The sequence below is a fragment of the Callospermophilus lateralis genome, chromosome 3, assembly GCF_048772815.1.
Source record: "Callospermophilus lateralis isolate mCalLat2 chromosome 3, mCalLat2.hap1, whole genome shotgun sequence".
Lineage (NCBI taxonomy): Eukaryota > Metazoa > Chordata > Mammalia > Rodentia > Sciuridae > Callospermophilus > Callospermophilus lateralis.
This window is the reverse complement of record NC_135307.1, coordinates 33,765,625-33,779,705: the sequence shown is the minus strand read 5'-3', so window position 1 is coordinate 33,779,705 and position 14,081 is coordinate 33,765,625. Positions and strand designations below refer to the sequence as shown.

The 14,081-nt window shown below is 38.4% G+C and overlaps 1 protein-coding gene and 1 pseudogene across 1 annotated transcript; both read left to right on the top strand.

The window, feature by feature from the left end:
* Positions 1-4,652: 4,652 nt before the first annotated feature.
* Positions 4,653-5,424, top strand: LOC143393728 (glia maturation factor beta). The gene has a single exon (XM_076848149.1). The coding sequence runs from the start codon at positions 4,683-4,685 to the stop codon at positions 5,079-5,081; it is 399 nt and encodes a 132-aa protein (XP_076704264.1). The 5' UTR covers positions 4,653-4,682; the 3' UTR covers positions 5,082-5,424.
* A 3,440-nt stretch (positions 5,425-8,864) lies between these two features.
* Positions 8,865-11,054, top strand: LOC143393727 (large ribosomal subunit protein mL45 pseudogene; annotated as a pseudogene).
* The last annotated feature ends 3,027 nt before the right edge of the window (positions 11,055-14,081 follow it).

Genomic DNA, 14,081 nt, shown 5'->3' with positions numbered 1-14,081 from the left:
CTTTGCTACTTTTAATCCTTTGAGTATTAATTGTCCTACAGCCTTAGGATACCTAGTAAGAATAGTGTTAGGAGAATAAGATAAATGTATCCACAATAATGGACCTTCTTGCCAAAATACTCCTGTAGGAATATTTTTTGTTGGTATTACAATAAATAATAAAGGTAAACTTACATCAATTCTATCCAAATGCATATTTTCCATATATGTTTCAATAATTTTTAATGCTTCTCTTGCTTCGGGCGTTAACATGCAGGGTGAATTTGGATCTGATGGACCTTTTAGGATATCAAATAAAGGTCCCAACTCTCCTGTTGGTATGCCCAGCTAGATAAGGTCTTATCCAATTTATGTCTCCTAATAACTTTTGAAAGTCGTTAAGTGATTTGAGTTGATCTACTCATATTTAAATTTTTGGTGGACAGATCATGGTTGAGGATAATAGAACTCCTAAATAATTAATTGGAAAATTTAATTGTACTTTATCTATTGCTATCTCTAGATTATAATTTTTTAATAAATTTGTAAGTGTGGCATAACATTCTAGCAATGTGTTTTTTATCTTTGTGTGCTAACAATACATCATCCATATAGTGAAATATTTGTAGTTCAGGATTTTGATTTCTAAGTGGCTGGATTGCTTTGTTAACATAAATTTGACACATAGTTGGGCTGTTAGCCATCCCTTGAGGGAGTACTTTCCATTCATATCTCTGATCAGGACCTTCATGATTCAGTGCAGGGATAGTAAATGCAAAACGTGGACTATCCTCAGGATGAATCGGAATTGAAAAAAAACAATCTTTAATATCTATAGCTAAAACGTACCAGGTTTTTGGCAAAGTAGACAAAGAGGAATCCCCGATTGAGCAGGTCCCATAATAATCATCTCATTATTAATGGCTCTTAAATCTTGCAATAATCTCCATTTACCAGATTTCTTTTTAATGACAAAAATGGGAGTATTATAGGGAGATACAGAAGGTTGTATATGTTCCTCCGCTAATTGTTGTTTGACCAGGTCATGGGCTGCTTGTATCTTTTCTTTACTCAGGGGCCACTGAGGAACCCATACTGGTCTATCTGATTTCCCAGTAATTTTTATTGCCTCAGTGACCCCTTCTGAAAACCCAGTTCATGTCTATTTATTCCTTGATCTATTTGAATTGGTGCTGCTATACCTTGTTCTCCTAATCTTTTTTCTTTCCTGAAACCTTGTCTAGCCCTAATAGTGGGCGCATTTGGATTGATGTTATTTGTTAATGTCAAACCTAATTGATCTAGGACATCTCATCCCCATAAATTTATAGGAAGATGATCCAATACATATGGCTGCATAGTTCCTTCACATCCTTCAGGATCCTTCCAATTTAATATCATTGCACTTCTATGGGGATTAGTTGCCACTCCTAGGCCTTGAAGCGTTTGAGTGGCTTATTGTCACGGCCAATGTTTTGGCCATTCTTGATGAGATATGATGCTAAGGTCTGCACCTGTATCCAGTAGCCAATTAAATTCATGTCCTTGAATATTTAGTTTTAGCATTGGGCGAGAATCTAAACTTAAAGACAGCATAGCCCAATCTACACCTGTGGCGCCTAATCCCCTGGAACCTCTTTCTATACCACTACTGGAAAATTTATCATGTAGGCTGGGTATTATTAATAACTGTGCTATTCTATCTCCTGGTGAAATTACTGATATACCCTTTGGAGAACTAGCTATAATTTTTATTTCACCTTCATAATCGGGATCAATTACCCCGGGGCCTTATCATAAGTCCTTTTAGAGTAGAAGAACTGCATCCTAACAATAAGCCTACTGTTCCTTGGGGAAGAGGCCCTTTTACTCCTGTGGGAATGATTTGAACTCCCATCTCTGGAGTTAGTACTGCTCTGGCGGAGGCGCAGATGTCCAACCCTGCGCTCCCTCTGGTTCATCTGATGAGAGATCTGATGGATAATGTGTCCTGGGCACTACCCTGATGCTGTTGCTCGGTTCCTCCATGGTGTTTCTGGGTTCCTCCAGTGCCCCATATATTTGTGGTCATGGGCCCCGGAGCATTGGGCCCCCCTGTCTGTTTTCTGTCAATGGAGCCCGATGCCTTTCTCCATGATATTGTGGGTAAACACCTGGTCCTTGTCCATTTTTTGATAACAGAGTACCCTCTATGGTGGTTTGAGAACGGCATTCATTAGCCCAATGTCTCCCTCTACGGCATCATGGGCAAATACCCAGTATTCTGCTCCTTTGATACCTAGCTTTGTTAAACCCTCCTCCTATGGGGCAATTCCTTTTAAAATGACCTGTTTGTTCACAATTATAACATGTTTTTGGCCTAGCATCTAAAGCCTGTTGTACTGCTGCCAAGACTTTCCCTTGTTCATTAATGTCTCTACATAATTTAATATATGTGTTTAAATCTTCATGTCTCCATGGTCTAATGACCTCTCTGCAGCATGATTATGATTTGCTTGGTCATAAGCCAGTTGTTTTATAAATGGCATTGCTTGTTCTATATCCCCAAAAATTCTGGAAGCCATTTGAATAAGCCTATCTACAAATTCAGCGTAAGGTTCATTAGTTCCTTGTATTACCTTAGATAATTGTCCTTGTAAATCTCCATGCCCCTGTAGAGTTTTCCATGCCCTAACCACATCTACAGCAATTTGTGCATATACGCCAGGATCGTATTCAATTTGTTGCTGTTGACCCTCATAAGGTCCTTTTCCTAACAACATATCTAGATTTCTTTGAGGGTAACCGGCTGCTACATCTTGCCTAGCTGTCTCCATGCAAAATTCCTCATTGGCAACCTTCCATAATAAATATTGTCCTCCATTTAGCACAGATTTACACACACTAGCCCAATCTGCTGACGTCATGTCCAAGTTGGTAATGGATTCGACCATGCTTACAGTGAAGGATGCTTGAGGACCATAGGTTGTTACAGCCTCCTTTAACTGCTTCACTGTTTTGAAATCTAAAGCACGGTGAATTCGCTGCCCTCCTGCCTGCTCAAATACAGGGCATGCTAATCTTTGAGGTCCTGTCTCAGGATCCCATCTATCAACTACGGGGGTTGAGGGTCACTCAGCTATCTCCATAGGTGTAGCTGTTGGTTGAATTACACCCTCTGGTGATAGAACAGTGTTAGTAGCAGCCTCTTGTAGCTTTTTCCCTAATAGCTGTTTATCCTCTAAGCTTTCTTCCTTTAAATTTTCTTCCTCTGTCTGACTAGCTCGAGAAACCTTCTCTTTTGCTTGATCTAAAATGTCTTTCTCCATGGTCTGAATCTCTAACAACTTACTTAACACTCTTTCAGTTTGTTTTTTACTAATTTCTAATCTATTATAAAGATAACGCAACCCAATAAGATAACACAAAACAAAACCGAAACAGAATGAAACAAAAACGGAACAAAAAATCTTTGTATCAATTTTCCTATTTTCTTGACATGTGCATTTGGGGTCTATTTCTATCTCTTCCTCAGGGGTGAACAACTTCAAACCTTGAGCCAACCATTTTTCCCAGTCTGCCTGAGAAAGTTCTAGGGATAGACAGCTTGAAATAAAAACAAAACAAATCAAAACAAGAACACATTGTTTTTTAAAATGGTCACCCATTCTCTTGACTTCCTTAGGGGCAAGCAATTTCACTTTCCCCGAAGCTTCGGACGTTCCCCGTACGGGCCGCCAATTGCCCGCAGGCAGTCTGGCTGGACACAAATCACGAGCCACTGAAGCAGGAACAAACTTTATTTTTGAACTGCAAGAAAACACTTCACCCACGCTCCCCGGGAATTCTCCCGAACACCACGCAGCTCGTCCAGGAACCCCCAGCCAGAAATATCTCTCCCGGAAATCCCTCTTCCTGCACTTCCCCAACCAATGGGAACTCTCGGGAAATCCCCGGGAATCCCCACTGAGAACTCCAAAGTAGCGGGAGAACTCAAAAGCAGCGGCGGAGGCAGATAGTAATGCCTCGCCTGTCAATCAATACTGTTGGCAAAATGCCAGGGGCCATACAGACTTGTGGCTCTCAGCAAATAACTTCTAAATAAAATTCTTTTTTGTTATTAAATTAATTTTAAAAAAAGTAAAATGAATCTTTATGGCCTTGACCCATATTATCAGATTGATTTTCAACTTATGCCCATTCAAATTCCATCTGAAAGTCAATCTTATATTTTAAATGAAAAATCCCTCCCAACTTACCCAAAGAGAAATTTTTTTTGTACCAGAAATTGAATCCAGGAGTGCTTAACCACTGAACAACATCACCAATCCTTTTTGGGTTTGTTTTTTTTTTTTTTAGACAGAGTTTTGCTATGTTGCTGAGGCTGGCTTTGAACCTGTGGTCCTCCTGCCTCAGCCTCTGGAGCAGTTTGGATTATAGGCATGCACCACCATGCCTGGCTTTATTTAATCTTCAATTTCAAAATTTTATATATAACACAAGAGTAACTATCCCTTGGGTTAACTTGGGGTGTTCCTAACTTTTCACATCCAAACAACCTACAATATAAGATTTTTATTATGTGATCAGTTTTATCACCTATGGAAACAACCTCCACAGAAATCATTTGTTCTCTAAATCTAGTTTAAAGTAGGCCAAAACATTTAACAAACTTCATTGAGATTTGAAGATGAGGCGAGGGGTTGCTGCCGGCCGGAAGGAAAATGAGCGAGTCTTTGGTGGTTTGTGATGTTGCTGAAGATTTAGTGGAAAAGCTGAGAAAGTTTCGTTTTCGCAAAGAAACGAACAATGCTGCCATTATAATGAAGATTGACAAGGATAAACGCCTGGTGGTACTGGATGAGGAACTTGAGGGCATTTCACCAGATGAACTTAAAGATGAACTACCAGAACGACAACCTCGCTTCATTGTATATAGTTATAAATATCAACATGATGATGGAAGAGTTTCATATCCTCTGTGCTTTATTTTCTCCAGTCCTGTTGGATGTAAGCCTGAACAACAGATGATGTATGCGGGGAGTAAGAATAAGTTAGTCCAAACAGCTGAACTAACCAAGGTATTCGAAATAAGAAATACCGAAGACCTAACTGAAGAATGATTACGTGAGAAACTTGGGTTTTTCCACTAATGTGAACTTCTGTGTTTTTAAAGTATTTATGTATTAACCTGACTATACTGGAACCAGACATAAATACTTATTTATGCCTAAAAAATGCACTGTTACTTACAGTTTGTTTCCTGCAGTAAAGAAAAATTCTTCATTTGTGCAAAGTTTGAACAAAGAGGAAATCATCTTCATAGTAATGAAACTTTGTAAAGTGTTTCTTTATATTTGTAATTGTTAGGTGGGCTACTTTTCTCCAAGGACTTTTTGCACTCTTGTGACTAATTTCTATAACTTATGGTTCAGAATTTGTTACTATTTACAGACACCATTGGAAAGTGGGTATTACATTGTGCTAGACAACAGTTGCCTCCTTTTGACAAATAGTGGATATTAGCAATTTATATATGAAAATAGCATATTATCACTTGTCAAAGCATTGAAATTAATTTGGGGTTAAAAACTTGAGTGACCTAATTTTGAGCCATGAATAGTAATTTACTGTAGTGTAATCTACATTTCAAGTACATTTTTCATCAGTTTTGTACCTCTTGATTTCCTATATCTTTTTAATCAAGTCTAGAAACTATGTTCATCAATCATTCATTTTTAAGGTCTAGGAATTGGAATTTTTGATAGAGTTATGACTCTTAGGTTTCTTCTTATGGAAAATAGCATCTTGGTTTCACAGTTGTTAGGTTGTAATAATCAAGGGCTTCATTCCCCATTGTCATTTCTAGATAGTTTTGAATCTAGGTTAATAACACTTCATTTATAAGGCACCTCCTAATGTCTTGTGAACACTAATTATTTTAAGTGTGTTAATACTGTGCCTTTGATTTGTTAGCTTTAAAGTTAGTTTAGGACTTTTACACTGCCAGTATTCTAGATTTGGTGAAATTAATACTTTTTTAAAGGGTCCAAATAAAACAATTTTCTAATGTGTTTATCTAAAATTTGTAATAAAATCAACTTCTTATTTTTAAAATTCCAACTATCTGCTTGCATTGGTGAAAATATGGCAGTTGAGAGTTGTAATTTTGGGTATATTTGTGACTAGTTTTGTGTCATTTGTAAAAGTTGCTTATCTTAAAACTTTGGTCATACTTAATAACCCATCAACAGAAATCACATTTTTAATCCCAAATGTCAGAAGATAGTCTAAACTGGTCATCTGTTTGGTTAACCAAGCCAGTCATGTTAAAAAAAAAAGGGGGGGAACCCTTGGATAAAGCAAGAATCATAATATATATAGCATACTTTAAAAACAAACATAAGTAACTGTTGAATGGTAATTTAATAAAAGATCTAGAGACTCAAGAAGCTTAACCAAATTTGGTGAGTAGATTCTTATATTAAGAACAGCATAGTCATTTCAAAATTAGCAAAGGCATTCTTTTTATGTTGGCATATTTTCTATTCATATTATTTTTTGCATTTTATTTTTGAGAGTTCTGTGCCAACTTTAACAAAGAGAGAAAGATAGTTGGAATTTTCACAATATTGAATAGACCATCTTCTTTCCCAACTGTTTGGCTTCACTAATCTAGAAGTCAGGAAACATTGACAAGTTGGAAATGGGAAAGTGCTAGAGTAGGTATTTGTTTTAGTTAATAAATGGAACAGTTCCTTTATTTCAGTTTTCAGAGAGAGAAAACTTCATGCAGGAAGTTTAAGAATTCTTTAAACAGCTATTTTGGTATCGAGTAACTTAACTAATAATTCTTCAGAAATGTAAACGAAATCCAAATGAATAGAGAGTGGTTTTAATTTTTTTAAGAGGGAGGTGAGATTTTGTTTTATCTGGTTTGCATCATTAAGAAACACTAGTGCTGCAAGAATGTTTTTTTTTTAAGAATGTATTTTTTAAAATAAGGTTCCTTGTTTCATTTTTAAGATTTTAGCCTAATTTTTTTAAAAAAATATGGAAGTCCTCCATAATCTCAGATAATATTGACCTTCCATACACAGAACTCTTAGTTCTTTTAGTTTCTAACAGGAGCAAAGAGCTGTGATAAACTGTGCTGCTTTGAGCCTGTCTGTCTCCTTGTTAATAACATGTATTTCTCAAGACAACAGATTGACGTTAGGAGAACAGTAGAACATTTTTTATTCTGTCTGTCCAATAGGGTAATTACAAATTCCATGCTCTAAAATTTTCTCAGATATTTCTATGTTTCCCTTTAACTAAATTTTGCATTTTTCTTTTAAAGTACATTTCCTTTTCTTTTTTCTGTCTTCCTACAAATAGTTACTACAGATTCATAATTCCAGTTCTTACATTCCGTATCTTTCTGGTATAGCCATTCCCATTCAGCCTTAAATCTTAATCTTTCCTTTTTGGCAGCAACTTATTCCTGGGAACCTCCTTCATGGTGTTCTAAGTCAGCATTAGTTTTGAAATTATTGGCCTTGCATAAGTTCTGCATAGCATCTTATGTCAAAATAGAAACAACTAGTAATCACAGTATGGTTTTTGTGGCAACATAATGACATATGAAGAAAATTGTTCTCAGGTTACTATGCTGAAATTCCAAAATGTCTTGAGTTTTGAATAGTATTCACTTTGTTCTGGTATTAAAGAATTATGTTAGAAAAAAAAGAGATTTGAAGATGATATAAAGGAATTACAAATCAGGAAAATAAAATGTTAAAATTTACTACAGATTTTTACTGTTCCTAATGCTGTTGACTCTGCCTAGTCATAGGAATTGCCTAGTGATGCCTTCACCACCCTGAGTTGCCCTATGTTGCTTATGCTTACTCTTTTTTCCAGCCATCTATAGATTCTCTTGATTATGTCCATACTCAAGTATAAAGCCCCTAAACCTCACTTCTAGTAACATATAAACTTCCAAAATATGTTAAGATCCTATTTATTTTTCAAGAATATGTGTAATGAAGATAGCCTTAAATAATTAATCCGAATACTTCACATCTTATTCTGAAATATTTGCATTTTGGTATCCAAAGTTGAGTATCTCCCCAAAGAAAATAGGTAGCACCACAGGGATTCCTCCAGAACAGAGAATCTGCCCCATAGACAAACGCCATGCTGCCTCCTGAGATCCACAAGATACAAATCGTTTTCAGGATTCCTCTTCCATGAACAAAGGGTAGAGAAATACTGAGATCGTGTACCAGAACCCTGCCACATAACACAGAGTTCAACACTAGAACTCTATCAGAGTCTCTATCTTCCTGTGCTATTCTAAGTCACAGAAAATATACATATACAGATTCATTAATCATAACAACCCTATGAGGCAGTAATATTATTCCCATTTTATAAATAAGAAAAAAAAATAGAAAAAAAGTGACTTGCATAAAGCTACCAGCAGGTTTGAAAGTGGCAAACTCAGGGGCTGGGGTTGTGGCTCAGTAGTAGAGAGCTTGCTTAGCACACGTGAGGCACTGGGTTTGATCCTCAGCACCACATAAAGATAAATAAATATCTACAAATAAAAAATAAATAAAAAAAAGAAAATGGCAAACTCAGATCCTCATATCTAGTTCCAAAGATCTGATTCACAGCAGACATACACAGGAAACACAACTTCTCACAGCTGTGGCCTCTGGATTTTGGTGCAGCCTCAGAGGCCTCATAACCATTGTGTCTCTCACAGCACACACGTAAGAGGCAGAGTCCTGCACCTGGAGCTCACTCAGGAGAAGGTAACTGTGCCCATCAGACCGACTAAGGAATGTAGAAAATCGGCCTCTCCTCTCCACACCATCCAGAACATTGTAAGACAGAAACATGGGTGCTCCACCCTCATGTTGCTGGTACCAGGACAGCCCGTTGAACCCAGAAGTCTGGTACGTGCAGTTGACCTGGATGAAGGCTCCTTCCACAGCGGTCAGCTCAGTGGGCTGCTCAACACTTTGTCCTGCAGCACCTGTGAGGGGTACCAAGACCGTTACCAGGACAGCACTCCTGGAAGTCACGTGATTATCAAAAAACGGTGCTTTCCTGTGGTCACAGAAAAGCTGCCACTGACAAGGGAATTGCTTGGATAGAAACAATAAAAGAAGTAGCAACAGCAATAGTTATTATTAAATATTCCATAATAATTGGAATATCCTCATAAGTCTAGCGGGAAAGATTCTTTGTTACAAAAGTTAGAAGTTGCAATCATTTAGCTGGAAGAAAATTACTTGAAAACGGCCAGCTGTGTTTGCTATGAAGTTCAGACTTACCTCCCACTAGGAGGAAAGCATGAAAAAGAAAAAATCCCCACATTGGCTGCAGGACACCACCAGCCTGGCACAACCTCCTGGCAGCTGCAAAAGACAAACCCTCTCTGTGAGGGAGGGAGGGAAGCTCCACCTGGTGAAGCCCAGGGGGACACAGGGGAGGAGCTGCTTACCTAAGGGGTGGCTTCCAGCTTCCTCCACAGGAGCAGCTGTGGGGTCCTTGCAGGATTCTCTTCCCATGTGAACATTTCCAACTGCCCAACCCACAGGTTTTAATCCAAGCGATTCTGGTGAAGATTAAAAAACAGAATTGCATATAAAGAACAGAGAAGACAAATGGGAACATAAAGCAAAGGCAGAAGTAGTCAATTTTTTCATACTAAGTGTTTCTTTTCCCAAAACAGGAGAAAGTAAAAACAGAGGTGCAGTGGTAGTGGGTTTTGAACACACTGTGTATGTTTGTGGTGGTGTTCTTGTTATCATAATCATTATTTGTAACAGTAGGAAAGAGTTGGAAAGGTTTTCAGCTGTCTAATTTTATCTCCAAACAGAAGATCAGATACTAATTTAAAGGTCAATATATATATATATATATATATATATATATATATATATATATATATGTACATGTATATGTATACGTATGTATATATATATGTGTGTGTGTGTGTGTGTATATATATATATACACACATGTATATGTATATATGTATGACTATAGAGAAAGAAATGGAGAATATTAGTTACTTTGGAGGGTTGAATTAAAAGAATGGTGAAAATATTAACCTTTTCTTGCACATCTCTGTTTTGTTTGACTTGAAATGTTTTCATGGCTTTTTGTGTGAACAAAATAGCAGCCCCTGTGCCTCGGGGTTGTCTTGCTTGTCTAAAGCTTTGGGATGGTGGTCTCGGCAGTCACTCTTGATGACTCAGTCTACAGCTGTAGTTCCAGTAAGAACTAAAAAATGTTTCACACCTCCTGCTTATGAACCGAAATACAAAAGAGAAAAGGAGTTTATAGAATATGCCCGGAAAGCCGGATTGTTTATTCCCCCAGAACGTTTGGACTGGCCCATACATGTGGCCTGTACAGCTGGTATCTTTGATGCTTATGTTCCTCTTGAGGGTGATGCTCGAATGTCATCTCTTTCAAAGGAAGGACTGAAACAGAGAACTGAGCGATTGAAGAAAAATGCAGCATCACAATTGCCAATCTGGAAGATAAAAGAATTTGATGCTAATTTTAAAACAAAGGACTTCCCTGAAAAAGCTAAGGATCTTTTCATAGAAGCTCACCTTTGCCTAAACAACTCAGACCATGACTGGCTTCACACTTTGGTAACTGAACAGTGTTTTCCGGATATGGTCTGGGACATCAAGTATAAGACTGTCCGCTGGGGCTTCGTGGAATCTTTAGAGCCGGCCCAGGTGGTGCAGGTTCGCTGCTCAAGTTTGGTGAACCAGAGCAACATGTATGGCCAGGTTACTGTCCGCATGCACACACAGCAGACTCTAGCCATCTATGATCGGTTTGGGCGATTGATGTATGGACAAGAAGATGTGCCCAAGGATGTCTTGGAGTATATTGTGTTTCAAAAACACCTGCTGAACCCCTACAGGAGCTGGAGAATGCATGGCAAGATTGTTCCCCCATGGGCGCCCCCTAAGCAGCCCATCCTAAAGACAGTGATGATTCCTGGCCCCCAGCTGGAACCTTTGGGAAAATGTGAAGAGGCACAAAGAGAGGACCATAGGTCTCAGCTAGCCTGACGACAAAAATGACTCTTGGGGTAAAGCACTGGTGATGATGATGCTGGACGTTGTGAAGTCATCCATCTCTTTCAGACCACCCCTGTTTCCTCCTGCCTTGCTTGGATCTTTTGAGCAGATTCATCCTTACAACCATGTCTGATGGCTGGGCCCATGTCATTGGCTAGTATGCATAGCCATGGACCCTTTTTCTTTTTAAAATCATATGTCTAGCTTCTGAGTCTAGATGAAAGACAATATGTTTCACTGAACAAACATCTGATACTTTTTTTCACAGCAGAGACTGTGGGAGCTAATAGGCAACATTCTTTTGTAATCACTAGGTAGAGATCAGAGTTTGAAATAAAATACTATCAAAGTGTTGGACAAAAAAAAACAAAAAAAAGAAATGTTTTCATGCACTAAAATGAAAACATGAAAGAAAAAAAAGGAAGAGAAGAATGAGGAAGGCAGAAAAAAGATGGGAGGGAAGAGAGAAGGAACCGTATATTTCAAAGTATTTTCCAAATATTACAAATTGAAGTTAACTCTCTCTGAAATATAGATTTCCAAAATTAATGGATGCTAACATATGGTATCTTGACTAAAATAATTTGTATCTCTAATGAATCCTCTGGATTTATTTCTATTGACTTCAACTTGGAGAACATAAGGTTTTAATAAGGATGTTACTGCCATCTTGTGACAAAGTGCAGCATTGCAACTTTACACACACACACACACACACACACACACACACACACAAGCATTTTGATTCCTTAGTAATGAATTAAGAACTTGAGAGGACTGGGTTATAGTTCAATGGTAGAGCACTTGACTAGAATAGTGGAAGACCATAGGTTAAATCCCCACCCTTAAAAAAAATACAAAAAAAAAAAAAAAAGAACCTTAAAGCTGGAAGCCATGGTGCATGCCTGTAATCCTGGTGACTCCAGAGACTGAGGCAGGAGGATCTCAATTTGAGTCCAGCAACTTAGTGAGACTGTCTCAAAGTAAAAAACAAGAAGAGCTAAGGATGTAGCTCAGTGGTAGAGTGCCCCAGGGTTCAATCCCTAGTATCAAAAAAATAAATAAATAAAATTTTAAAGGAACTTTAGAAATCACCCAATCTGCCGGGTCCCAAGTGCTCAGGATGGATCACTAGTTCAAAGCCAGCAAAAGCAAAAGCAAGGCACTAAGCAACTCAGTGAGACCCTGTCAAAATAGAGCTGGGGATGTGGCTCAGTGGCCAAGTGCCCCTGAGTTCAATCCCAACCAAAAAAAAGAAAGAAAGAAATCATCCAGTCTTTCTCCAGTTCCATCATCTTACAGTGAAGATTCCAGAAGCTTATATCACACTCCATGGTCTCATTCTTCACTTGTAGCCAAATTCCCAATATTTCTTAGGTAACAATAACTTTTTTAAAACAACTGGCTCTCCAAAGCTACTTGCCCTGGCATGTACTATCCGTACCAGAGCATGCTTATGAGACTCAATTTGATATCAAATATACTCCAGGTAACTCAAATGTGAAGCCACAGTTGTTATTGCTGGTGCTGTTGTTGTTTTATACCACAGCATTTAGTATGTATGGCAGTTTCCCCTGTTAATTCATTCAGAAGTATATATTAAGCCAGACTTGGGAGCCTGAGGCAGGAGAACTCCAAGTTCAAGGCCAGCCTGAGAAATTTAACAAGACCCTCAGCAACTTAGGAAGACACTGTTGAAATAATTTAAAAAGTATCTATCAAGGACATACTATGGGGCTGGGGATATAGCTCAGTTGGTAGAGTACTTGTCTTGTGTGTACAAAGCCCTGGGTTCAAACCCCAGCACCACAAAAAAAAAAAAAAAAAAACTACTATGGCCAGGCATGGTGGCACATGCCTATAATCCCAACCGCTTCGGAGGCCAAGGCAGGAGGATCACAAAACCAAAGCCAACCTCAACAATTTAATGAGACCCTAAGCAATTCAGTGAGACCCTGTCTCTAAATAAAATACCAAAAAAGGGCTGGGGATGTGGCTCAGCGATTGAGAGCCCCTGGATTCAATCCCCAGTACCAAAAGAAGAAAGAAAAAAGAAAAGAACCTACTACGTGTAAAACCCTGCACCAATAGTATTTGGGATTCTAGAGAGAGGAGGAAAACCTCCACCTCTCATGGGGCTACATTCTAGTAAAGGAAGGCAAACAATAAGCCAACAAATAAATATAGTATGTCAGATGGTGCTAAGTACTATTAAAAGGAATAAAATAGAAAAGAAGGACCGTCGAGAGAGACCTCATATGAATAGAAACCTGAAGGAGATAGCAGAGAAGTCTACATGAGCATGTGGGAAGGGAGGGTAAATAGAGAGCTTATAAAACCTTTAAGAAATTCAAGGTCTTTCAAAACTATACTGATGAGAACATACCCCACAGCCCCATTTCCAGTGATCAACTAGAAATGTTGTGTGCTCCCTCTCAAAACAAAATAATGAGGATTCGGGGAGGGAAGGTCTCATTGGGGAAATATTTGGAGTGAGATTTCCCTTGAGGTTAAAATTTTTCTTCAACTCTCTTGGCAGTGTTTTTTTTCCTTAATCAGAGCTATAAAGAAAGCAGCTGATGAAAACATGCAAAATATGACTCAAGAAATATAGACGTCACACTGTCAAAGAGTCATGAAAGGCAGGTGCTCTGAGATTCTGAATACTTGGTTTGCCTGATTCGATTTCTAACAAATGCTAAAGGCTTTCCAGAACAGACGTGAGAGCCCCGTGCAATAGGCTAGACTGAACCTTCTAGGATATCTCTCCCTCTGCAGGACGGTTCCACTCCAGGACTGCCAGACTCCTCCACAGTTCTGCAACTCTGTGCATGTGAGTCTAAAAGGGTGGAAAGCAATGTGAAAACATGCTCCTTTCAAGATAAGCCCACAAACTAATTTTGGAGCTTAAAGAGTCTCTGTTGTGTTGTCCAAGTAAGTGTTCATTTAATCAGTCTCTTTTCTCCATTTTCTTCCTCAACTCTTACCCAAAGGAATTAAGTTCCTTCTTCACTGATA